The sequence below is a fragment of the Salmo salar genome, chromosome ssa19 (assembly GCF_905237065.1).
Source record: "Salmo salar chromosome ssa19, Ssal_v3.1, whole genome shotgun sequence".
Lineage (NCBI taxonomy): Eukaryota > Metazoa > Chordata > Actinopteri > Salmoniformes > Salmonidae > Salmo > Salmo salar.
In genome coordinates, this window is record NC_059460.1 from 24,327,055 (window position 1) to 24,352,450 (window position 25,396).

A 25,396-nucleotide genomic window follows, 5' to 3' on the forward strand; every position below is an offset into this window, starting at 1 on the left:
ACCAAAGACAAGGAAGATCTAAATCCTACCCAATATTCTCGTCTCCCTAAGAAAACTAAATACATAATTAATACTACATCACCTAAAGATTTCCCCAGCAGTTCATTTAATCTTGGCTCTTCAACCCCATTACCCCTCAAATCTAAAAACAATCGCTCCCTTTCCCTCCATCGTTCCCCTGGCCTTCCTGAAACCACTTTGATATGGTGACATTAGTCCTCTACTCTCCAGAAAGAGAGTCAGCCTTTACTTTATCATCCTTTCCATAAGTTTACATACATGAGTTGTCAAGGCTTTCGGCCTTGAAGGACTAGTAGGGTCGTTCCCTGGTTTCCCTATCAGCACCACTACAGCCTGCTTCCAACTTCCAGGCAGTTTACCTTCCTGCCACAGCTTATTGTACAGGCCCAATACATTCTCCATTGCAGTGTCACTGAGATGAGCCATCACGATGTAATACATCTCATACTTCCCAGGAGATGTTACCCAAGCTTTAGCTAATGTTCACTTCATCTCAGACAACGTAAAATGGGCATTCAATGGATCCCCCACCATCTCTATCTGTTCCAGGACCCCCGGATCTTCTCCTCTGACCCTCTCTCTCCCATGCTGCCCCTCTTCTTTCAGATTATATGTGCTATGCACCTTCACAAATGCCTGGGCTAACATCTCTGCCTTCTCTATACCTCTCACTGCGATAATCTCCCCACTTTTCAGCACAATCTCATCTGACCCCACTCATCCTCTTAATAATCCCCATACTTCTCCCACAGGAGTGTTCCAGCCTATGTTTCCACAGAACCGGTGCCAACACCCCCTCTTAGATGTCCTAATGATCTTCCTTACTACTGCTTGTGCTTGCTTATAGTGAATCAGGTGCTGGTAAATATGGGACCTTCTCATCTTTCTAAAAGCCCTTCTCTTCACTGCTTCACTACACTCTTCAGTCCACCAGGGAACTGTATTACTCTTTCTCCCCCATGTACCCATAGGAATCACCCGCCCCTACTATTGCTCCTGTTACTCCATCATTCACTGTTTCTATATCTGTATTGAGATCAACCTGAGACAGCTCCTGTCCACTCAACTCCTGAAACTGACCCCACTCCGCCTTCCCAAATATCCATCTCCTCAATCCATTTCCTACTGAATCTTCCACCCAAAACCTCCCTACTACATCTGCCTGCCATTGAACTTGAGATCAGAGTAAGATCCAGAGCCGATGAGCTAATTTCCACCTTCACGTGGAGTTTCCGCTCCACTCATGTTTCAAAATAAAAGTCCTCCCTCCACTGACAGGTCATTTCAGGATTCCCAAGTGTCAAAATGTGAGAGATTGTAATTAATAATACACACTACCGGTCAAAGGTTTTAGAACATCTACTCATTCAAGGGTTTTTATTTATTTTTTACTATTTTCTACATTGTAGAATAATAGTGAAAGTATCAAAACTATGAAATAACACATATGGAATCGTGTAGTAACCAGAAAAGTGTTAAACAAATTAGATTATTCAAATAGCCACCCTTTACCTTGATGACAGCTTTGCACACTCTTGGCATTCTCTCAACCAGCTTCATTTGTAATGCTTTTCTAACAATCTTGAAGGAGTTCCCACATCAATCAATCAAATGTATTTAGTTCCCACATGTGCTGCTTTTCCTTCAATCTGCGGTCGGACTCATCCCAAACCATCTCAATGTGGTTGAGGTCGGGGGATTGTGGAGGCTAGGTCATCTGATGCATCACTCTCCTTCTTGGTAAATAGTCCTTACACAGTCTGGCGGTGTGTTGGGTCATTGTCCTGTTGAAAAACAAATGATAGTCCCACTAAGCCCAAACCAGATGGAATGGTGTATCGCTGAAAAATGCTGTGGTAGCCATCCTGGTTAAGTGTAATAAAATCACAGACAGTGTCACCAGCAAAGCACCCCCACACCATAACACGTGTTTTTTTGTAGTGGTTTCTTTGCAGCAATTCGATCATGAAGGTCTCCTCTGAACAGTTGATGTTGAGATGTGTCTGTTACTTGAACTCTGTGAAACATTTATTTGGGCTGCAATTTCTGAGGCTGGTAACTCTAATGAACTTATCCTCTGCAGCTGAGGTAACTCTGGGTCTTCCTTTCCGGTGGCGGTCCTCATGAGAGCCAGTTTCATCATAGCGCTTGATGGTTTTTGCGACTGTACTTGAAGAAATGTTTTAAGTTATTGACATTTTTTGTATTGACTGACCTTCATGTCTTAAAATAATGATGGACCTTCATTTCGCTTTCCTTATTTGAGCTGTTCTTGCCATAATATGGACTTGGTCTTTTACCAAATCACAACACAACTGAATGGCTCAAATGCATTAATAAGGAAAGAAATTCCACAAATTAACTTTTAAGAAGGCATACCTGTTAACCTCTCTGGGGTATGTGGGACGCTACCCTTCTCTGGGGTATGTGGGACCTGCGGGACACACTATTCAACAGCCAGTGAAATAGCAGAGCAGCAAATTCAAAACAACAAAAATCTCATAATTCAAATTTCTCAAACATACAACTATTATATCCCATTATAAAGATACAGTTCTTGTTAATCCAACCATATTGTCCAATTTCAAAAAGGCTTTTCAGCGAAAGCATAACATTAGATTATGTTAGGACAGCGCCGAGACAAGAAAAACCCCACAGCCATTTTCCAAGCAAGGAGAGGCGTCACAAAAACCAGAACTACAGCTAAAATTAATCACTAATCTTTGATGATCTTCATCAGATGGCACTCATAGGACTTCATGTTACACAATACATGTATGTTTTGCTCGATAAAGTCCATATTTATATCCAAAAACCCCATTTTACATCGGCTGGTAATGTTCAGAAATGGTTTGCCTCCCAAAACTTCCGGTGAATGAGCACATCAATTTACAGAAATATTCATCATAAACGTTGATAAAATATTCAACTGTTATTCAAAGAATTATAGATACACTTCTCCTTAATGCAACCGCTGTGTCAGATTTCAAAAAAGCTTTACGGCGAAAGCAAATTTTGCAATAATCTGAGTACAGCGCTCAGATATCAAAACAAGCCATACAGATACCCGCCATTTTGGAGTCAACAGAAATGACAAAAATGACATTATAAATATTCACTTACCTTTGATGATCTTCATCGGAATGCACTCCCAGGAGTCCCAGTTCCAGAATAAATGTTTGTTTTGTTCGATAAAGTTCATCTTTATATCCAAATACCTCCATTTTGTTCGCACGTTAGGTTCACTATTCCAAATGCAAGGCACGCAGATTTGTAGCAATCTGATAGCAATCTGATACAGTGAATTGATACATCTGTCATCTAACAACAACCACACAATGCTACCTAATTATTAACAGAAGTTTTGGTATAAACTGATATTCTTTGTCACATCTGTCCAGACAAAAAGTCAAAAAAGGTATACTACAGTTTGTAGAAACATGTCAAACGATGTATAGAATCAATCTTTATGATGTTTTTATCATAAATCTTCCATAATATTCCAACCGGACAATTCCTTTGTCTTCAAAAAAGAAAAGGAACACAGCTAACTCTGACATGAAAGCGCGCGATTGAGCTCATGTCATTTTCTCAGTCATCTGACTCCATATGCATTTATTCTCTCCCCATTCACAGTAGAAGCATGACACAATGTTCTAAAGACTGTTGACATCTAGTGGAAGCCTTAGGAAGTGCAAAATGACCCCATTGACACTGTATACTGGATAGGGAATCACTTGAAAAACTACAAACCTCAGATTTCCACACTTCCTTGTTGGATTTTTTCTCAGGTTTTTGCCTGCCATATGAGTTCTGTTATACTCACAGACATCATTCAAACAGTTTTAGAAACTTCAGAGTGTTTTCTATCCAAATCTACTAATGATATGCATATATTAGCTTCTGGGACTGAGTAGCAGGCAGTTTACTCTGGTCACCTTCTTCATCCGGACGTCAAAATACTGCCCCCTACCCTAGAGAAGTTAAATTAAATGCATTCCAGGTGACTAACTAATGAAGCTGGTTGAGATAATGCCAAGAGTGTGCAAAGCTGTCATCAAGGAAAAGGGTGGCTATTTGAAGAATCTCAAATATAAAATATATTTTCATTTGTTTATCACTTTTTTGGTTACTATGTGATTCCATACATGTTATTTCATAGTGTTGATGTCTTCACTATTATTCTACAATGTAGAAAATAGTAAAAATAAAGAAAAATCCTTGAATGAGTAGATGTTCTAAAACTTTTGACCTTTAGTGTATATATATATTTTATTATAGAAGTAGTTTAAATGGCAGTAATTATTTGTGTATTTGACTTTTTTTATCCAACACAAAATGCTATTTGACACTGCATAACCTCTGATACAAAAAAATATGAACGCAACATGCGACTATTTCAAATATTTAACTGAGTTACAGTTCATATAAGGAAATCAGTCAATTTGAAAAAAATCATTAGGCCCTAATCTATGGATTTCACATGACTGGGAATACAGATATGCATCTGTTGGTCACAGATAACTTTTAAAAAAGGTAGGGGCGTGGGTCAGAAAACCAGTCAGTATCTGGTGTGACCACCATTTGCCTCATGCTGTTGATTGTGGCCTGTGGAATATTGTCCCGCTCCTCTTCAATGGCTGTGCGAAGTTGCTGGATATTGGTGGGAACTGGAACACGCTGTCATACATGTCGATCCAGAGCATCCCCAACAAGCTCAATGGGTCACATGTCAGGTGAGTATGCAGGCCATGGAAGAACTGTGACAGTACCATACACACAAAATATAGTGATTAATCAACAATACAGTGGTTTTATTCATCCTAAAAGTTATAATTTTCAACTTCCAGCCATTAAATATTGGAAGGTGGAATAAAGTTTACAATAAGGTTTGAACAATAGTCCTTTAAATCTTCCCTAATCCTTACTAAACATAGAACTGTATGACAACGGTCAGGTCTTCGTGAACCGTGCGCCAGGCTCCAGGTTTAACCTACTAAGTGTGGTTTGAGTTCCATAATGTTTCAAATAGGCTACATGTCCCAAATTATTGCACAACGTTAGCATAATATGATCCACTAATTCTAGTGACCCTCTGTCACGGTTGTCGTAGGAAGGAGAAGCGGACCAAAGTGCAGCGTGTGTGTCGTTCCACATTTTATTTACTGTGTGAAACTATGCAATGCACAACATAAACTAAAGAACAAAACAACAAACTGTGACGCAGAGGTGAAACATACACTACTCAAAAACAATCTCCCACAAACCCAGGAAGAAAAAAACCCTACTTAATTATGATCTCCAATTAGACACAACGAGGACCAGCTGCCTATAATTGGAGATCATCCCAAACAAAACCCCAACATAGAAATACAAAACTAAAACCTGACAACATAGAAAGAGAAAACATAGAATAGAACAAAGAACTACAAATCTCGAATGCCCAACCAAATCACACCCTGACCTAACCAAAATAGAGAAACAAAACGTCTCTCTCAGGTCAGGGCGTGACACCCTCAGGAACAACTACATTTGTGACAGAGAAAAGAAAGGTAAACAGAATGGAGTAGAATGATGTAAAATGTAAGCTACAAATTGATGAAAACTAACACTAAAGTGACAGTTAAATGTATGTTGGTATTACTGACTGTGGCTCCCAATTGTGGCTAATATTTACCACCTCAAAGGACATTTTACCCTGCCCCCACCCCAATGGACATGTGTTAAGCTGAATAGCCACCACGAGTCAGCTACTAGTCTAACAACTCTGTTTGTCTGACACAGGAGAGAATGTTTGACCACTGGAGGGCATTAAAGTCCTCGACCTCACAAGGTAAATTCACATAATATTCACATATAGGCCTACTCTTTCATTCCTCATTTAATTAGCCACTGTCATTTATTGGTGTTCCTTTGTGGGCCAGAAACTGGTTGATGTTGTGTGTGCATGCTACTGTATGTAGTTGGGATGGGTGACAAATGTCCATTATCTCAGTATAATAGATAAATAAAGATCAAGCCTATTCTCTTCTTTTGCAGGGTCCTGGCTGGCCCATTTGCCACAATGATACTGGGAGGCCTGGGTGCTGAGCTTATCAAAGTCGAGAGACCAGACATTCTGTGTGTTTTTGGAAAAAGCTAAATTGTTGTCAGGGAAAAACAAAGGGGGCTGACTTGCAACGTGACACAATCCTATAGAATACAGTATTTTTTGAAGTTGTCAGTGGCTCTGGCCATCAGCAGCCACATGGTGTCACTGCTGTGTAAAACGAATGTGAACCTACTTGAAGGTTTGTTAACAGTCTAAATGCCCTGTTTGAATGCGCTTACATTGACAATGCATCCTTCCTTGAAGTAATCACTAATCTAACATAATTTGATAGGTGTGAGCAAGGCTTCCACTTCATTGTTTTCATCAATCATGTTATGTCAGATCAGCGACTACCTCAAAGAAAGGAGGGAGGAACGTAGTTGCGGAAAGTAGTTTGGGGGTGGGGTGCTGCAATCGGCGTGACAAATTCCACCCCACAGACTTCTGCTCAGATGGATGAAGCCAGCGGGGAACAAATGCAGCATACAGACCAGTGGTGTAAATTACTGAAGTAAAAATACTTTAAAGTACTACTTAAGATGTTTTTTTGGTGCATCTCTACTTTACTTTACTAATTATATATATGTTTGCCAACTTTTACTTCACTACATTCTTAAAGAAAATAATATACTTTGTACTCCATACATTTTCCCTGACACCCAAAAGTACTCATTACATTTTGACAGGAAAATGGTCCAACTCACACACTTATTAAGAGAACATCTCTGGTCATCCCTACTGCCTCTGATCTGACGGACTCACTAAACACAAATTCTTGGTGTCTGAGTGTTGGTGTGTACCCCTGGCTATCTGTGAAAAAAAGAAGATTGTGCCATCTGGTTTGCTTAATATAAGGAATTTTAAATGGTTCATACTTGATATCTAAGTACATTTTAGCAATTCGATTTACTTTGATACTTAAGTACATTTAAAACTAAATGCTTTTAGACTTTTACTCAAGTAGTATTTTACTGGGTGACTCGCTTTTAGTTGAGTCATTTTCTATTAAGGTATCTTTACTTTTACTCAAGTAAGACAATTAAATACTTTTTCCACCACTGATACAAACACCACCGGCTATAGACATACCACAGATCTTACTTGCAGTGGTGTAGTGCTATTTTTTTAGATGAGGGAGCGCAAAAGAAATACGTAAACTTACATCATTATTTCCTCAATCAAGGCTTGTACCGACAGATGTACCCTATTCCATAGCTTATCATTACAAGGCTCTCCAACCCTGTTCCTGGAGCACTACCGTCCTGTAGGGTTTCACTCCAACCCCAGTTGTAACTAATCCCATTCATCTTATATTTTATTTATTTAACTAGGCAAGTCAGTTAAAAACAAATTCTTATTTACAATGACGGCCTACCCCGGCCAAACCCTAAAACTAGGCCATTATTATAATCAGGTGCGCTAGATTAGGGTTGGAATGAAAACCTACAGAATGGTAGCTCTCTGGCAAGGAAGTTGGTGGCAGTTTAATTGGGGAGGACGGACTCATGGTAATGGCTGGAGTGGAATTGGTGGAATGGCATCAAATACTTCAAACACATGGTTTGATGCCATTCCATTGGCTCCGTTCCAGCCATTATTATATGCCGTTGTCCCCTCAACAGCCTCCACTGCTCTGCAGATCCCTGTTATAAAATATGCATAAAATGTATCCTCCAATTTCAAAGTCTGCCTTTACCTACACATATTGTACCAAGAAAATATTATATTTTTAATACCCTCAAACACCAATTTAAGCATAGCTATACGCCATCATCACTGTCAATCCTAAATTATAATTATTCATTATACACGTGGAACTGCATCTGCATGCCAAACATTTGATTGATCTCAATCAGTTTCGTATTAAATCCGTTTCACTGTTTCGTGAGCGAGTTAGAGCAGAAATTATCCTGCATATATCATAGTTTTGGTGCATTATATATATATATATATATTTTCACTATTCAGGTTCAGCTAACCATCCTAAAATCGTATTAGAAATTAGAAGGTGTTTTTGGTGTAACAGGAACGTTATAGGCCTACTATGCTATGCTATTATATTTGGTTCTGTAAAATGCTAATTAATTGTTATGTGATCTTGTGTGACATTGATTCAGCTTTGATCCAACTTTACTAAACGAGCACCATTGTGAGAAGTGTTCATCTTCAATTTTTTATAATAATAATAATAATAAGTGATGAGTAGGACTGTTACGCGTATAGGCAACATATCTTTGTGGCTCTAAAAGAACAGCTTTCAATTGATTAACTTGAGCACATGGTTAAAATTTGCCCTATTACAGAATAAAAGAAAAGGGGTGAACTATCAATTAATATATACTGAACAAAAATCTAAAACGCAACATGCAACAATTTCAATGATTTTACTAAATTACAGTTCACATGAGGAAATCAGTATGAGTTTTTCCCCACAAAAGGGCTTTATTACAAACAGAAATACTTCTCAGCTTCATCAGCTGTCCGGGTGGCTTGTCTCAGACAATCCCGCAGGTGAAGAAGCTGACGTTGGAGGTGACAAATGGTAGAGAAATTAACATTAAATTATCTGGTAAAAGCTCTGGTGGACATTCCTAGAGTTAGCATGCCAATTGCACACTCCCTCAAAACTTCTGTGGCGTTATGTTGAGTGACAAAACTGCACATTTTCGAGTGGACTTTTATTGTCCCCAGCACAAGGTGCACCAGTGTACTGATCATGCTGTCAGGTGGAAGGATTATCTTTGGCAAAGGAGAAATGCTCACTAGCAGGGATGTAAACAAATTTGTGCAATTTCATTTAAGAGAAATAAGGTTTTTGTGCGTATGGAACATTTCTGGGATCTTTTTTTTCCAGCTCATGAAACATGGGACCAACACTACATGTTGTGTTTATAAATATCCAATGCTCTGAAATTGTCAATCCTCCAACGGGCCTCTGCAGTGCACATTTGTAGCCTAGAGTTCTTTATCGTTCGCCAGAGAGAAGCCAGGGAAGAAACCACAATTTACCTACCTCTAGGCTGCTGAAATTTCCATATTTATTTGGTTTGTAATTCTATCGTTTTTCATGGAATTTAATTACGAAAAGGGTAAATAAAGGACCTTGAATGACAGCACCATAGATAACTCCCCCATTCACCTGGAGACTTCATGCCGCTATTTTGATCTGTCGCTGAACATGTTTTAGCCGCCTTCTCCATTTACGTTGTGTCATAGCCTACACTTGAATTAGTCTACAATGCAATTAATTTAACTGGACAGAATTATTTTCCGCACCAGCATTGCAATCCAATGCGTGCACGATTTATGCAATAAACAGAGATATATTGCAGCTCTGTATTTATTTGTGGGCTGCACTACAGAAGGCCATATCGGTCTGCTAATACAGCACTAGTAAAAGCCCAATGAACTACTTATTTGAAAATTGTTCCTGTGACCATGGGGAGGATGGATGCATTTTAAGTTGGAGAAGGATTTTCAACTTTCCTCAGCATGGGCAATGGTGACCATTGGCCAATATTTCACAGAAATCTTAATAATGTAATTATACTGATATCCAGCAGACCGGTGTTCAATTCAGTTTTTAAGCGATTATTCTGTTGGTTCCATTGTACCAGGCAACCTCGATCAAGCGAAAGTATTTGAATCCAGTATTTGAATAGTCTGATTAGTGATAATTTCTGGAAGATGCTGAGGATGACCCTAGATCATGGAGACCTCCGTTTGTTGGTGATGAGAATGTTTATTTTCTCAGTGTCAACAGAAACAAAAATATACATATTCTCTGCATATATAAAGAGTGAGTTCCATCCCAAACTTCTTGACACAGGTCGCGAACCTGTCACTCTACTCAGTTACATATCATTACTGACTCAACTGTGCTAACTGACGGACCAAGATAATAAATAGCCTTGTATTTTGTGAGTGACAATTGACTTCTGATCTCTGGGTGGGTGACATCACTGCATGATGACTACTAGAGCACACAGCTCACTAGCTCACATCAGTTACTGGTACAAGTAGCACTGTCTGTCCTGTATTATAACAACTTGCTATTGTTTGCTTTACTTTACCATTTTGCCAGAAAAATCTTAGGACAACTAGACAAATACACTAAGTTGTGTATCACGTCATCAATATATAACAGTTGTTTAAGTTTAACAATGTGTTTTTTTGTCTGGATTTTATTTGTAGAGCATTGCTGTAAATTTCAAAGACCCTAAGAGTGGAATGGAATGTGATGGTAATTCTAGCATGATTTCATGTATACACATTTAAAGTGGAGAATAGAAAAGTAGCCTGTTACAGTCCATTCATTCAATGTGTGTGGAATTGAAAGAGAATGTACCATTCTGGGAAATAGCACCTTCCCAATCATCCTACCTTTAAGATTATCTTGGTTCCTTTAGGGACTCTTTAGTTTCTCCCAATTATGTGTGTGCATTGACATTTTGAATAAAGATTTGGATGAAAATATACAGCACTTGAAACAGATGAAAAGGGCTGCATTCCTCAGCTTGCAGGGATGTGTGGTGTCCTTGTGGAAAATGATCTATCTAGAAAACTTGATCAGATGGGTCTTGACTACGACCATGTACACAAAGCAGCCCCTAGACTGGTGTATTGCTCCATATCAGGTACCTACTTCTGGCTCTGTCCTCATTCGCCCACACACAGCTTTCAAATAACTCCACCATTAGATTGGACACAACATACACCCTTCTGTAACTCAATGTATGTGATCTACATGTATGAAATACTTAGCGTCAGAAAACCTGGCAACACTTTACATTGTTGCCCCTATTACTAAGTAACTACACAGTAGTAACTGTAGTAAAATAGTTACTATGTAATTACAAGGTAATAGGGTTGTAGCGGTGTCAGTTATTATACAATTGGAACAAGGACTGTGTAATTACACATCAACTTGCTGAAGGTTATTCCACATGTGTAATAACATCAGCATATGCACTTTTCTTTTTCCACTATGTGACTGTTTTGTTATTACACATTTGAAAGTAATCTGTTGCAGCTCTGTGGGGGTAACATTTACTGACAATTTTGACACCTTCTGGAAACAAAGCTTGTTTTATAAGGAGGATGGGATCAACCCAAGTCATTTGTGTTCCTGGATTGTTTCACATCATTATAAGGCTGTGTTGAGACAATGACTTGTCACTGACCCAAGCCCAGCTCAGCTAATCCCTACCATTGTGTCGCTGAGTTGTCATAATGCATCAGCAAATGTACATTATCCCAGGAGCGTTGGAAGACACAATGTAAGAAACCTAATTTATGTCCCTCCAACTGCCCTGAATGCCTCTGCTGATTCTACAGCTATTGTATGCAGTAATCATGCGGATATGAACCAGAGTTATACTGTTAGCACGGAGGCAGTGTGCTGCTCTGACAGCTGACGCTTAAAGTTAATGAGGGAGATATAAGTCTCCAACTTCAGTGATTTTTGCAATTTGTTCCAGTCATTGGCAGCAGAGAACTGGAAGGAAAGGTGGCCAAAGAGGTGTTGGCTTTGTGGATGACCAGTGAAATATACCTGATGGTGTGCGTGGGTGTTTCTATGTTGACCAGTGAGCTGAGACAAGAAAGAGTTTTACCTAGCAAAGACTTATAGATGACCTGGAGCCAGTGGGTTTGGCGAGGGGTAGCGAGGACCAGCCAACGAGAGCATACAGATCACAGTGGTGGGTAGTATATGGGGCTTTGGTGACAAAATGGATGGCACTGCGATAGACTGCATCCAATTTGCTGAGTAGAGTGTTGGAGGCTATTTTGTAAATGACATCGCCAAAGGCAAGGATCGGTAGGATAGTCAGTTTTATGAGGGTATGTTGGCGACATGATTGATATATACAGAGAAAAGAGTCGGCCCGAGAATTGAACCCTGTGGCACCCCCATAGAGACTCCCAGAGGTCCGGACAACAGGCCCTCCGATTTGACACACTGAACTCTATCTGAGAAGTAGTTAGTGAACCAGGCGAGGCAGTCATTAGAAAAACCAAGGCTGTTGAGTCTGCCGATAAAAATACAGTCATTGACAGAGTCGAAAGCCTAGGCCAGGTCGATGACGACGGCTGCACAGTATTGTCTTTTATCGATGGCGGTTATGATATCGTTTAGGACCTTAAGCGTGGCTGAGGTGCACCCGTGACCAGCACGGAAACCAGATTGCATAGCGGAGAAGGTAAGGAGGGATTCGAAATGGTCGGTGATCTGTTTGTTCACTTGGCTTTCAAAGACTTTAGAAAGGCAGGGCAGGATGGATATAGGTCTGTAACAGTTTGGGTCTAGAGTGTCTCACTTTTGAAGAAGGGGATGACCATGGCCGCTTTCCAATCTTTAGGAATCTCAGACGATACGAAACAGAGGTTGAACAGACTAGTAATAAGGTTTGCAACAATGGCGGCGGATAATTTTAGGAAGAGATGGTCCAAATTGTCTAGCCCAGCTGATTTGTAGGGATCCAGATTTTGCAGCTCTTTCAGAACATCAGCTGTCTGGATTTGGGTGAAGGAGAAATGGGGGGGCTTGGGCCAGTTTCTGCGGGGGGTGCAGAGCTGTTGGCTGGGGTTGGGGTAGCCAGGTGGAAAGCATGGCCAGCCGTAGAGAAATGCTTGTTGAAATTCTTGATTATCGTGGATTTATCAGTGGTGACAGTGTTTCTTAGTCTCAGTGCAGTGAGCAGCTGGGAGGAGGTACTCTTATTCTCCATGGACTTTACAGTGTCCCAAAACTTTTTGAAATTAGTGCTGCAGGATGCAAATTTCTGTTTGAAAAAGCTAGCCTTCACTTTACTAACTGACTGTGTGTATTGGTTCCTGACTTCCCTGAAAAGTTGCATATCGCGGGGACTATTCGAAGCTAGTGCAGTACGCCACAGGGTGTTTTGTGCTGGTCAAGGGCAGTCAGGTCTGGAGTGAACCAAGGGCTATACCTGTTCTTAGTTATACATTTTTTGAAAGGGGTGAGATGGTGAGATGGTGAGGAAAGCACTTTTTAATTTATAAAAAAATGCTATAATTTTACCCCCTTTTTTCTCCCCAATTTCGTGGTATCCAATTGGTAGTAGTTACAGTCTTGTCTCATCGCTGCAACTCCCGTACGGACTCGGGAGAGGCAAAGGTCGAGAGCCATGCGTCCTCTGAAACACAACCCAACCAAGCCGCACTGCTTCTTGACACAATGCACATCCAACCCGGAAGCCAGCCGCACCAATGTGTCGGAGGAAACACCGTACACCTGGAATCCTGGTCAGCGTGCACTGCGCCCAGCCCGTGACAGGAGTCGCTAGTGCACGATGAGACAAGGATATCCCTGCCGGCCAAACCCTCCCTCCCAATTTAGGTCACCTAGCAGTATGAACTCTGACGATAGATGGGGGGCAATCAATTCACATATGGTGTCCAGGGCACAGCTGGAAGCTGAGGGGGGTCTATAACAAGCAGCAACAGTGAGGGCCTTATTTCTGGAGAGATGGATCTTTAAAAGTAGAAGCTCGAACTGTTTGGGCGGAGACCTGGATAGTATGACAGAACTGTGCAGGCTATCTCTACAGTAGATTGCAATTCCAGCCCCTTTAGCTGTTCTGTCTTGACGGAAAAGGTTGTAATTGGGGATGGAAATTTCAGAATTTCTGGTGGCCTTCCTAAGCCAGGATTCAGACACAGCTAGGACATCAGGGTGGGCAGAGTGTGCTAAAGCAGTGAATAAAGCAGACTTAGGGAGGAGCCTTCTGATGTTAACATGCATGAATCCAAGGCTTTTACGTGTGCAGAAGTCAACAAATGAGAGTGCCTGGGGACACACAGGGCCTGGGTTAACCTCTACATCACCAGAGGAACAAAGGAGGAGTAGGATGAGGGTACAGCTAAAGGTTATAAGAACTGGTTGTCTAGTGCTTTGGGAACAGAGAATAAAAGAAGCAGATTTCTGGGCGTGGTAGGATAGATTCAGAGCATAGTGTACAGACAAGGGTATGGTAGGGTGCGATTACAGTAAGGGTAAACCTAGGCATTGAGTGACGATTTATGGCTCACCAAAGGTGATCCTAGAAACAGACCATAAACCCCTTATTCCAATCTCTTAAAAAAAAAAACTGAATGACATGCCTCCTCATCTTCAAAGGATGATAAGGTTGCAATGCTATGATTTTGTTCTAACCTATGTGCCTGGGTCAAATTTAGTGTTAGCAGATGCCCTCTCAAATGCTCCATCAGTGGTGGCCCAAATCAGCCTCAGTCAGGAGTTTATGGATGATGTGGATATGGTCATGGAGTCACTTCCTGTTTCTGAACAGCAACTAAGGAGAATAGCTGAAGAGACCACAACAGATCCCATTCTTTGCAAGGTGATCCATAACCTGGAAAATGGCTGGCAAAAAGGCTCTTGTATGCGTACTTCCCACTAATTCCAGAGCTGTCAGTGGTCATTTACATTTTACATTTACGTCATTTAGCAGACGCTCTTATCCAGAGCGACTTACAAATTGGTGCATTCACCTTATGATATCCAGTGGAACAACCACTTTACAATAGTACATCTAAATCTTTTAGGGGGGGGGGCTAGAAGGATTACTTTGTCCTATCCCAGGTATTCCTTAAAGAGGTGGGATTTCAGGTGTCTCCGGAAGGTGGTGATTGACTCCGCTGTCCTGGCGTCGTGAGGGAGCTTGTTCCACCATTGGGGTGCCAGAGCAGCGAACAGTTTTGACTGGGCTGAGCGGGAACTGTGCTTCCTCAGAGGTAGGGGGGCAGCAGTCCAGAGGTGGATGAGCGCAGTGCCCTCGTTTGGGTGTAGGGACTGATCAGAGCCTGAAGGTACGGAGGTGCCGTTCCCCTCACGGCTCCGTAGGCAAGCACATTGGTCTTGTAGCGGATGCGAGCTTCAACTGGAAGCCAGTGGAGAGAGCGGAGGAGCGGGGTGACGTGAAGGTTGAACAACAGACAGGCTGCGGCGTTCTGGATGAGTTGTAGGGGTTTAATGGCACAGGCAGGGAGCCCAGCCAACAGCGAGTTGCAGTAATCCAGACGGGAGATGACAAGTGCCTGGATTAGGACCTGCGCCGCTTCCTGTGTGAGGCAGGGTCGTACTCTGCGAATGTTGTAGAGCATGAACCTACAGGATCGGGTCACCGCCTTGATGTTGGTGGAGAACGACAGGGTGTTGTCCAGGGTCACGCCAAGGTTCTTAGCACTCTGGGAGGAGGACACAATGGAGTTGTCAACTGTGATGGCGAGATCATGGAACGGGCAGTCCTTCCCCGGGAGGAAAAGCAGCTCCGTCTTGCCGGGGTTCAGCTTGAGGTGGTGATCCTTCACCCACACTGATATGTCTGCCAGACATGCAGAGATGCGATTCGCCACCTGGTTATCAGAAGGGGGAAAGGAGAAGATTAATTGAGTGTCATCTGCATAGCAATGATAGGAGAGACCATGTGAGGATATGACAGAGCCAAGTGACTTGGTGTATAGCAAGAATAGGAGAGGGCCTAGAACTGAGCCCTGGGGGACACCAGTGGTGAGAGCACGTGGTGCGGAGACAGGTTCTCGCCACGCTACCTGGTAGGAGCGACCTGTCAGGTAGGACGCAATCCAAGCGTGGGCCGCACCGGAGATGCCCAGCTCGGAGAGGGTGAAGAGGAGGATCTGGTGGTTCACAGTATCAAAGGCAGCAGATAGGTCTAGAAGGATGAGAGCAGAGGAGAGAGAGTTAGCTTTAGCAGTGCGGAGAGCCTCTGTGACACAGAGAAGAGCAGTCTCAGTTGAATGACCAGTCTTGAAACCTGACTGATTTGGGTCAAGAAGGTCATTCTGAGAGAGATAGCAAGAGAGCTGGCTATGGACGGCACGTTCAAGAGTTTTGGAGAGAAAAGAAAGAAGGGATACTGGTCTGTAGTTGTTGACATCGGAGGGATCGAGTGTAGGTTTTTTCAGAAGGGGTGCAATTCTCGCTCTCTTGAAGACGGAAGGGACGTAGCCAGCGGTCAAGGATGAGTTGATGAGCGAGGTGAGGTAAGGGAGAAGGTCTCCGGAAATGGTCTGGAGAAGAGAGGATGGGATAGGGTCAAGCGGGCAGGTTGTTGGGCGGCCGGCCGTCACAAGACGCGAGATTTCATCTGTAGAGAGGGGGGAGAAAGAGGTCAAAGCACAGGGTAGGGCAGTGTGAGCAGGACCAGCGGTGTCGTTTGACTTGACAAACGAGGATCGGATGTCGTCGACCTTCTTTTCAAAATGGTTGACGAAGTCATCCGCAGAGAGGGAGGAGGGGGGGAGGGGGAGGAGGATTCAGGAGGGAGGAGAAGGTGGCAAAGAGCTTCCTAGGGTTAGAGGCAGATGCTTGGAGTTTAGAGTGGTAGAAAGTGGCTTTAGCAGCAGAAACAGAAGAGGAAAATGTAGAGAGGAGGGAGTGAAAGGATGCCAGGTCCGCAGGGAGGCGAGTTTTCCTCCATTTCCGCTCGGCTGCCCGGAGCCCTGTTCTGTGAGCTCGCAATGAGTCGTCGAGCCACGGAGCAGGAGGGGAGGACCGAGCCGGCCTGGAGGATAGGGGACATAGAGAGTCAAAGGATGCAGAAAGGGAGGAGAGGAGGGTTGAGGAGGCAGAATCAGGAGATAGGTTGGAGAAGGATTGAGCAGAGGGAAGAGATGATAGGATGGAAGAGGAGAGAGTAGCGGGAGAGAGAGAGCGAAGGTTGCGACGGCGCGATACCATCCGAGTAGGGGCAGAGTGAGAAGTGTTGGAGGAGAGCGAGAGGGAAGAGGATACAAGGTAGTGGTCGGAGACTTGGAGGGCAGTTGCAATGAGATTAGTGGAAGAACAGCATCTAGTAAAGATGAGGTCAAGCGTATTGCCTGCCTTTTGAGTAGGGGGGAAGGTGAGAGGGTGAGGTCAAAAGAGGAGAGGAGTGGAAAGAAGGAGGCAGAGAGGAATGAGTCAAAGGTAGACGTTGGGAGGTTAAAATCACCCAGAACTGTGAGAGGTGAGCCATCCTCAGGAAAGGAACTTATCAAGGCGTCATTGATGAACTCTCCAAGGGAACCTGGAGGGCGATAAATGATAAGGATGTTAAGCTTGAAAGGGCTGGTAACTGTGACAGCATGGAATTCAAAGGATGCGATAGACAGATGGGTCAGGGGAGAAAGAGAGAATGTCCACTTGGGAGAGATGAGGATTCCAGTGCCACCACCCCGCTGGCCAGATGCTCTCGGGGTGTACGAGAACACGTGGGCAGATGAGGAGAGAGCAGTAGGAGTAGCAGTGTTATCTGTGGTAATCCATGTTTCCGTCAGCGCCAAGAAGTCGAGGGACTGGAGGGTAGCATAGGCTGGTCAATGTTGTGCTGTTGAAGGACAACAAAATGGTGATACTGTTACATCTGCTCCTGCCACACCCTCTACTTCTCCCTAACCTGCCGCCACTCCCCCAGTGCTCTCTCCCCCTCTCTCTGTGTGGGTGTATGTGATTGTGTGAGTGGAGACAGGTGTGCTGGAGGCAGAGCAGTTGCAACCTTTTCTATAATCAAGACCTCTACAAATACTCAGCCCTGCCCCTTCCACACTGCCAGATCGTAGCCTCTGCGCATTCCGTCTGCTCTGACTCTGGTCCCTGTCACAAGTCCTGCTTCCCTGCCCTGGACCCCCGCTCTACTGCTTCCTTGGATTCCGCTCCGGACCTGCTTACCCTGCCCCTACTCCCCTTGCCTCAGCCTCAGTTCCTGGTTCCCTGCTACCTACTCGAGCTTCCCCTTGCCTGCACCCTATTTCTCTCCCGCTTTTCAATAAATACCTTAGTTACCTTATCACTGTCTCCATGTCTGAGTCTGCACTTGTGTTCACCTACTCCGCCCCGCCTAACAGATACCTACTTCAATGCATAAGGAGATGCTACAGAGAGTGCATGAAGGACATCTGGGAACTGAGAAATGTAAGAGAGTGGCCAGAGAGTCCCTTTATTGGCCGAATATAAATTCTGATGTTGAGCTAATGGTGGGAAAATGTGACACGTCTCAAATTTCATTATAGACAGCCCAAGGAGCCCATGGTTATGGGAATGGTACCCACCTCATTCTGGGAGAAAGTAGGAGTTGACTTGTTTCACTGCAATGGTAAGGACTATTTGCTGACTATCGACTACTTGTCAAATTAGCCTGAAATTGCACTCTTGTCCAGTACAACAGCGAAGACTATCATTTTGCACTTGAAATAATTTTTTGCTAGGCATGGGATTCCCCCTAGTGGTGGCTTCTGATAGTGCAGTAAGTTTAAAACTTCTTCGGGATCGGTGTCCCTTCCACGGGATGGTTGAGCTAACGTAGGCTAATGCGATTAGCATGAGGTTGAACTAACAAGACATTTCCCAGGACATAGACATATCTGATATTGGCAGAAAGCTTAAATTCTTGTTAATCTAACTGCACTGTCCAATATACAGTAGCTATTACAGTGAAAGAAAACTATGCTATTGTTTGAGGAGAGTGCACAATTTTGAACCTGAAAAGTTAAACAAATTAGGCACATTTGGGCAGTCTTGATACAACATTTTTAACAGAAATGAAATGGTTCATTGGATCAGTCTAAGACTTTGCACATACACTACTGCCATCTCGTGGCCAAAATCTATATTGCACCTGGGCTGGAATAATATATTATGGCCTTTCTCTTGCATTTCAAAGATGATGGTACAAAAAACGTACAAAACAACTGATGTTTTTTCTTTGTATTATCTTTTACCAGATCTATTGTGTTATATTCTCCTACATTCCTTTCACATTTCCACAAACTTCCAATTCTTTCCTTTTAAATGGCACCAAGAAAATCCTTGCTTCAGGGCCTGAGCTACAGGCAGTTAGATTTCGGTATGTCATTTTAGGCGAAAATTGAATAAAAGGGGCGGATCCTTAAGTTGTGCAAAACACCAGTCTTAACGTCATCAGTGAAGAGGCGACTCCAGGATGCTGGCCTTCTAGGCAGAGTTGCAAAGTAAAAGACATATCGCAGACTGGCCAATAAAAATACAGATTAAGATGGGCAAAAGTACACAGACACTGCACAGAGGAACTCTGCCTAGAAGGCCAGCATCCCAGAATCGCCTCTTCACTGTTGACGTTGAGACTGGTGTTTTGCGGATACAATTTAATGAAGCTGCCAGTTGAGGACTTGTGAGGCATCTGTTTCTCAAACTAGACACTCTAAATGTACTTGACCTCTTGCTAAATTGTGCATCGGGGCCTCCCACTCCTCTTTCTATTCTGTTAGAGCCAGTTTGCACTGTTCTGTGAAGGGAGTAGTACACAGCATTGTACGAGATCTTAAGTTTATTGGCAATTTCTCTCATGTAATAGCCTTCATTTCTCAGAACAAGAATAGATTGACAAGTTTCAGAAGAAAGTTATTTATTTCTAGCCATTTTGAGCCTGTAATCAAACCCACAAATGCTGATGCTCCAGACACTCAACTAGTCTAAAGAAGGCCAGTTTTATTGCTTCTTTAATTAGAACAACAGTTTTCAGCTGTGCTAACATAATTGCAAAAGGGTTTTATAATGATCAATTAGGCTTTTAAAATGATAAACTTGGATTAGCTAACACAACGTGCCATTGGAACACAGGAGTGATGGCTGCTGATAATGGGCCTCAGTACGCCTATGTAGATGTTCCATAAAAAATCTGCCGTTTCCAGCTACAATAGGCATTTACAACAATAAAAATGTCTACACTGTATATCTGATGAATAAGATGTTATTTTAAATGGACAAAAATGTGCTTTTCTTAAAAAAAAGTACATTTCTAAGCGACCCCAAACTTTTGAACAGTAGTGTATATGTGTGTACAGTGGGGGAAAAAAGTATTTGATCCCTGATGATTTTGTACGTTTGCCCACTGACAAAGAAAGGATCTGTCTATAATTTTAATGGTAGGTTTATTTCAACAGTGAGAGACAGAATAACAACAAAAATATCCAGAAAAACGCATGTCAAAAATGTTATAAATTGATTTGCATTTTAATGAGGGAAATAAGTATTTGACCCCCTCTCAATCAGAAAGATTTCTGGCTCCCAGGTGTCTTTTAACCTGTTGGGGCTAGGGGGCAGTATTTGCACGGCTGGATAAAAAAATGTACCCGATTTAATCTGGTTACTAATCCTACCCAGTAACTAGAATATGCATATACTTATTATATATGGATCGAAAACACCCTAAAGTTTCTAAAACTGTTTGAATGGTGTCTGTGAGTATAACAGAACTCATTTGGCAGGCAAAACCCTGAGACATTTTCTGACAGGAAGTGGATACCTGATGTGTTGTATTACCTTTAAACCTATGCCATTGAAAAACACAGGGGCTGAGGAATATTTTGGCACTTCCTATTGCTTCCACTAGATGTCACCAGCCTTTACAAAGTGTTTTGAGTCTTCTGGAGGGAGATCTGACCGAACAAGAGCCATGGAACGATGATGGCCCATTAGACACCTGGCGCGCGAGTTCATGTTGGGTACCCTCGTTCCAATACGTTATAAAAGAGAATGCATTCGTCCACCTTGAATATTATTCATGTTCTGGTTAAAAAAGGCCCTAATGATTTATGCTATACAACGTTTGACATGTTTGAACGAACGTAAATAGATTTTTTCCCCTCGTTCTTGAAGTGAAGTCCGGCGGGCTTAGATCATGTGCTAACAAGACGGAGATTTTTGGACATAAATGATGAGCTTTTTTGAACAAAACTACATTCGTTATGGACCTGTGATACCTGGAAGTGACATCTGATGAAGAGAATCAAAGGTAATGGATTATTTACATAGTATTTTCGATTTTAGATCTCCCCAACATGGCGGCTAGTCTGTATCGCAACGCGTATTTTTCTGGGCGCAGTGCTCAGATTATTGCAAAGTGTGATTTCCCAGTAAGGTTATTTTTAAATCTGGCAAGTTGATTGCGTTCAAGAGATGTAAATCTATAATTCTTTAAATGACAATATAATATTTTACCAATGTTTTCTAATTTTAATTATTTAATTTGTGGTGCTGACTTGAATGCCGGTTATTGGAGGGAAACGATTTCCTGAACATCAACGCCACAGTAAAACGCTGTTTTTGGATATAAATATGAACTTGATAGAACTAAAATTGCATGCATTGTCTAACACAATGTCCTAGGAGTGTCATCTGTTGGAGATTGTAAAAGGTTAGTGCATAATTTTAGCTGATTTATGGTTTTGGTGACGCCTGTCTTTGAATTGGCACAACATTACACACAACTCTTGTAAATGTAGTGTCCTAACATACTCTAAATTTATGCGTTCGCCGTAAAACCTTTTTGAAACCGTAAAACGTGGTTAGATTAAGGAGATGTTTATCTTTCAAAGGGTGTAAAATAGTTGTATGTTTGAAAAATTTGAATTTTGACATTTATTTGGATTCAAATTTGCCGCTCTTCAAATGCACCTGCTGTTGATGGAGTGCACCACGGGTGGGACGCTTGCGTCCCACCTAGCCCATAGAGGTTATACAGGTAATGAGCTGAGATTAGGAGCACACTCTTAAAAGGAATGCTCCTAACCACAGCTTGTTACCTGTAAAAAAGACACTTGTCACGTCCTGACCAGTATAAGGGTTATTGGTTATGGTAGTTTGGTCAGGACGTGGCAGAGGGTATTTGTTTTATATGGTTCGGGGGTTATGTGTATGTAGAGGGGTATTGTATTTATGTGTTCCGGGGTTTTTGGTGTATGTTCTTGTTTTGGGTTTCTAGGTTTTCTAGGTTTTGTATTTCTTTGTTGGCCTGGTGTGGCTCTCAATCAGGAACAGCTGTACATCATTGTTCCTGATTGGAAGTCATACTTAGGGAGCTTGTTTTCACCTGTCTCATTGTGGGTAGTTGTATTTTGCACTGCTGTTATTATAGCCTGTGAAACTGTCGGTCTGTCGTTCTTTGTTTTCCTGTTCATTTTAATTGAAAATAAAATAATGATGAGCACGCAACCCGCTGCGCCTTGGTCCCCTTCTCTCTTCAACGACGCCCGTGACAACACTTGTCCACAGAAGCAATAAATCAATCAGATTCCAAACTCTCCACCATGGTCAAGACCAAAGAGCTCTCCAAGGATGTCAGGGACAAGATTGTAGACCTACACAAGGCTGGAATGGGCTACAAGAATATCGCCAAGCAGCTTGGTGAGAAGGTGACAACATTTGGTGCGATTATTTGCAAATGGAAGAAACACAAAGAACTGTCAATATCCCTCGGCCTGGGGCTCTATGCAAGATCTCAACTCGTGGAGTTGCAATGATCATGAGAATGGTGAGGAATCAGCCCAGAACTACACGGGAGGATCTTGTCAATGATCTCAAGGCAGCTGGGACCATAGTCACCAAGAAAACAATTGGTAACACACTACGCCGTGAAGGACTGAAATCCTGCAGCGCCCGCAATGTGCCACTGCTCAAGAATACATAAACATGCCCGTCTGAAGTTTGCCAATGAAAATCTGAATGACTCAGAGGACAACTGGTGAAAGTGTTGTGGTCAGATGAGACCAAAATGGAGCTATTTGACATCAACTCAGCTCGCCGTGTTTGGAGGAGGAGGAATGCTGCCTATGACCCCAAGAACACCATCTCCACCGTCAAATATGGAGGTGGAAACATTATGCTTTGGGGGTGTTTTTCTGCTACGGGGACAGGACAACTTCACCGCATCAATGGGACGATGGACGGGGCCATGTACCGTCAAATCGTGGGTGAGAACCTCCTTCCCTCAGCCAGGGCATTGAAAATAGGTCGTGGATGGGTATTCCAGCATGACAATGACCCAAAATACACAGCCAAGGCAACAAATGAGTGGCTCAAGAAGAAGCACATTATAGTCCTGGAGTGGCCTGGCCAGTCTCCAGACCTTAATCCCATAGACAATCTGTGGAAGGAGCTGAAGGTTCGAGTTGCTAAACGTCAGCCTCGAAACCTTAATGACTTGGAGAAGATCTGCAAAGAGGAGTGGGACAAAATCCCTCCTGAGATGTGTGCAAACCTGGTGGCCAACTACAAGAAACATCTGACCTCTGTGATTGCCAACAAGGGTTTTGCCACCAAGTACTAAGTCATGTCTTGCAGTGGGGTCAAATACTTATTTCCCTCATTAAAATGCAAATCATTTTATAACATTTTTGACATGGGTTTTTCTGGATTGTTTTGTTATATTCTGTCTCTCATTGTTCAAATAAACCTACTATTAAAATTATAGAATGATAATTTCTTTGTAAGTGGGCAAACGTACAAAATCAGCAAGGGATCAAATACTTTTTTCCTCCACTGTATGTAAACTCAGCAAAAAAGAAATCTCCTCTCCCTGTCAACTGCGTTTATTTTCAGCAAACCTAACATGTGTAAATATTTGTATGAACATAACAAGATTCAACAACAGAGACATAAACTCAACAAGTTCGACATGTGACTAACAGAAATGGAATAATGTGTCCCTGAACAAAGGGGGGGGTCAAAATCAAAAGTAACAGTCAGTATCTGGTGTGGCCACTAGCTGCATTAAGTACTGCTGTGCATCTCCTCCTCATGGACTGCACCAGATTTGCCAGTTCTTGCTGTGAGATGTTACCCCACTCTTCCACCAAGGCACCTGCAAGTTCCCGGACATTTCTGGGGGGAATGGCCCTAGCCCTCACCCTCCGATCCAACAGGTCCCAGATGTGCTCAATGGGATTGAGATCTGGGCTCTTCGCTGGCCATGGCAGAACACCTCCACCTCCAAATCAATCCCGCTCCAGAGTACAGGCCTCGGTTTTAACACTCAATCCTTCGACAATAAATGCGAATCCAACCATCACAAAACCGCGACTTGTCAGAGAAGAGCATTTTTTGTTCAAGTCTTGTCTGGTCCAGTGGCGGTGGGTTAGTGCCCATAGGCGACGTTGTTGCCGGTGATGTCTGGTGAGGACCTTCCTTACAACAGGCCCTGAAGCCCTCAGTACAGCCTCTCTCAGCCTATTGCGGACAGTCTGAATTCTGATGGAAGATTATGCGTTCCTGGTGTAACTCGGGCGGTTGTTGTTGCCATCCTGTACCTGTCCCACAGGTGTGATGTTCGGCTGTACCATCCCAGTGCAGGTGTTCTTACATGTGGTCTGCCAGCTGTCCATCCTGTCTCCCTGTAGCACTGTCTTAGGCGTCTCACAGTATGGACATTGCAATTTATTGCCCTGGCCACATCTGCAATCCTCATACCTCCTTGCAGCGTGCCTTAGGCACGTTTACGCAGATGAGCAGGGACCGTGGGCATCTTTCTTTTGGTGTTTTTCAGATTCAGGTGAAAGGCCTCTTTAGTGTCCTAAGTTTTCATAACTGTGACCTTAATGGCCTACCGTCTGTAAGCTGTTAGTGTCTTAACGACCGTTCCACAGGTGCATGTTCATTAATTGTTTATGGTTCATTGAACAAGCATGGGAAACAGTGTTAAAACCCTTTACAATGAAGATATGTGACGTTATTTGGATTTTAATTAATTATCTTTGAGAGGGTCCTGAAAAGGGACGTTTCTTTTTTTGGTGAGTTAATATATATATGTTTTTAAAAGGAAGATTTATTGATGGGGTCCTGAGTTTACAACACCTGTGGTATATGTGTGGCAATTACGGAATAACATAAACATTTGTTAACTATGATTGATGGTGATGGTTGCCCATGCTCGCTGTAATTAACAAAGTAATACAGTCTACTGATGGAAAAATGTATGTGTTATGGATTTACAACCCCTGCTATATTGTGAATAAAAAGTTACCTGTCTAAACCTCTCAAACATAATCCCGGTAGAATCAGGAATTCCCTAGGGCAGCTGTCTAGGCCCCTTACTTTTTTCAAACTTTACCAATGACATGCCACTGGCCTTGAGTAAAGCCAGTCTGTCTATGTATGCGGATGATTCAACACTGTACATGTCAGGACTACTGTTTAGTCGTGTGGTCAGGTGCCACAGAGGGACCTCGGAAAATTACAATTGGCTCAGAACAGGGCAGCACGGCTGGCCCTTAAATGTACATGGAGAGCTAACATTTATAATATGCCTGTAAAGAGATTGACTTCATCACTACTTGTTTTTGTAAGAAGTGTTGACATGCTGAATGCAACAAGGTGTCTGTTTTAAACTACTAGCACACAGCTCGGACACCCATGAGACATGTCACCAAAGGTCTCTTCACAATCCCCAAGTCAAAAACAGACTATGGGTGGCGCACAGTACTACATAGAGGCATGACTAGATGGAA

At 42.7% G+C, this 25,396-nt stretch overlaps 1 protein-coding gene across 1 annotated transcript in view; it reads left to right on the forward strand.

Moving 5' to 3' along the window:
• The first annotated feature begins 6,085 nt into the window (after window positions 1–6,085).
• Window positions 6,086–25,396, forward strand: part of LOC123729048 (succinate--hydroxymethylglutarate CoA-transferase-like) — a 63,266-nt gene continuing 43,955 nt past the window's right edge. The window contains exons 1-5 of the mRNA XM_045702883.1: window positions 6,086–6,143; window positions 9,800–9,883; window positions 10,305–10,337; window positions 10,606–10,749; window positions 14,104–14,114. Coding sequence (XP_045558839.1) covers window positions 6,086–6,143; window positions 9,800–9,883; window positions 10,305–10,337; window positions 10,606–10,749; window positions 14,104–14,114 — 330 coding nt within the window. The remainder of the gene's footprint in view (window positions 6,144–9,799; window positions 9,884–10,304; window positions 10,338–10,605; window positions 10,750–14,103; window positions 14,115–25,396) is intronic.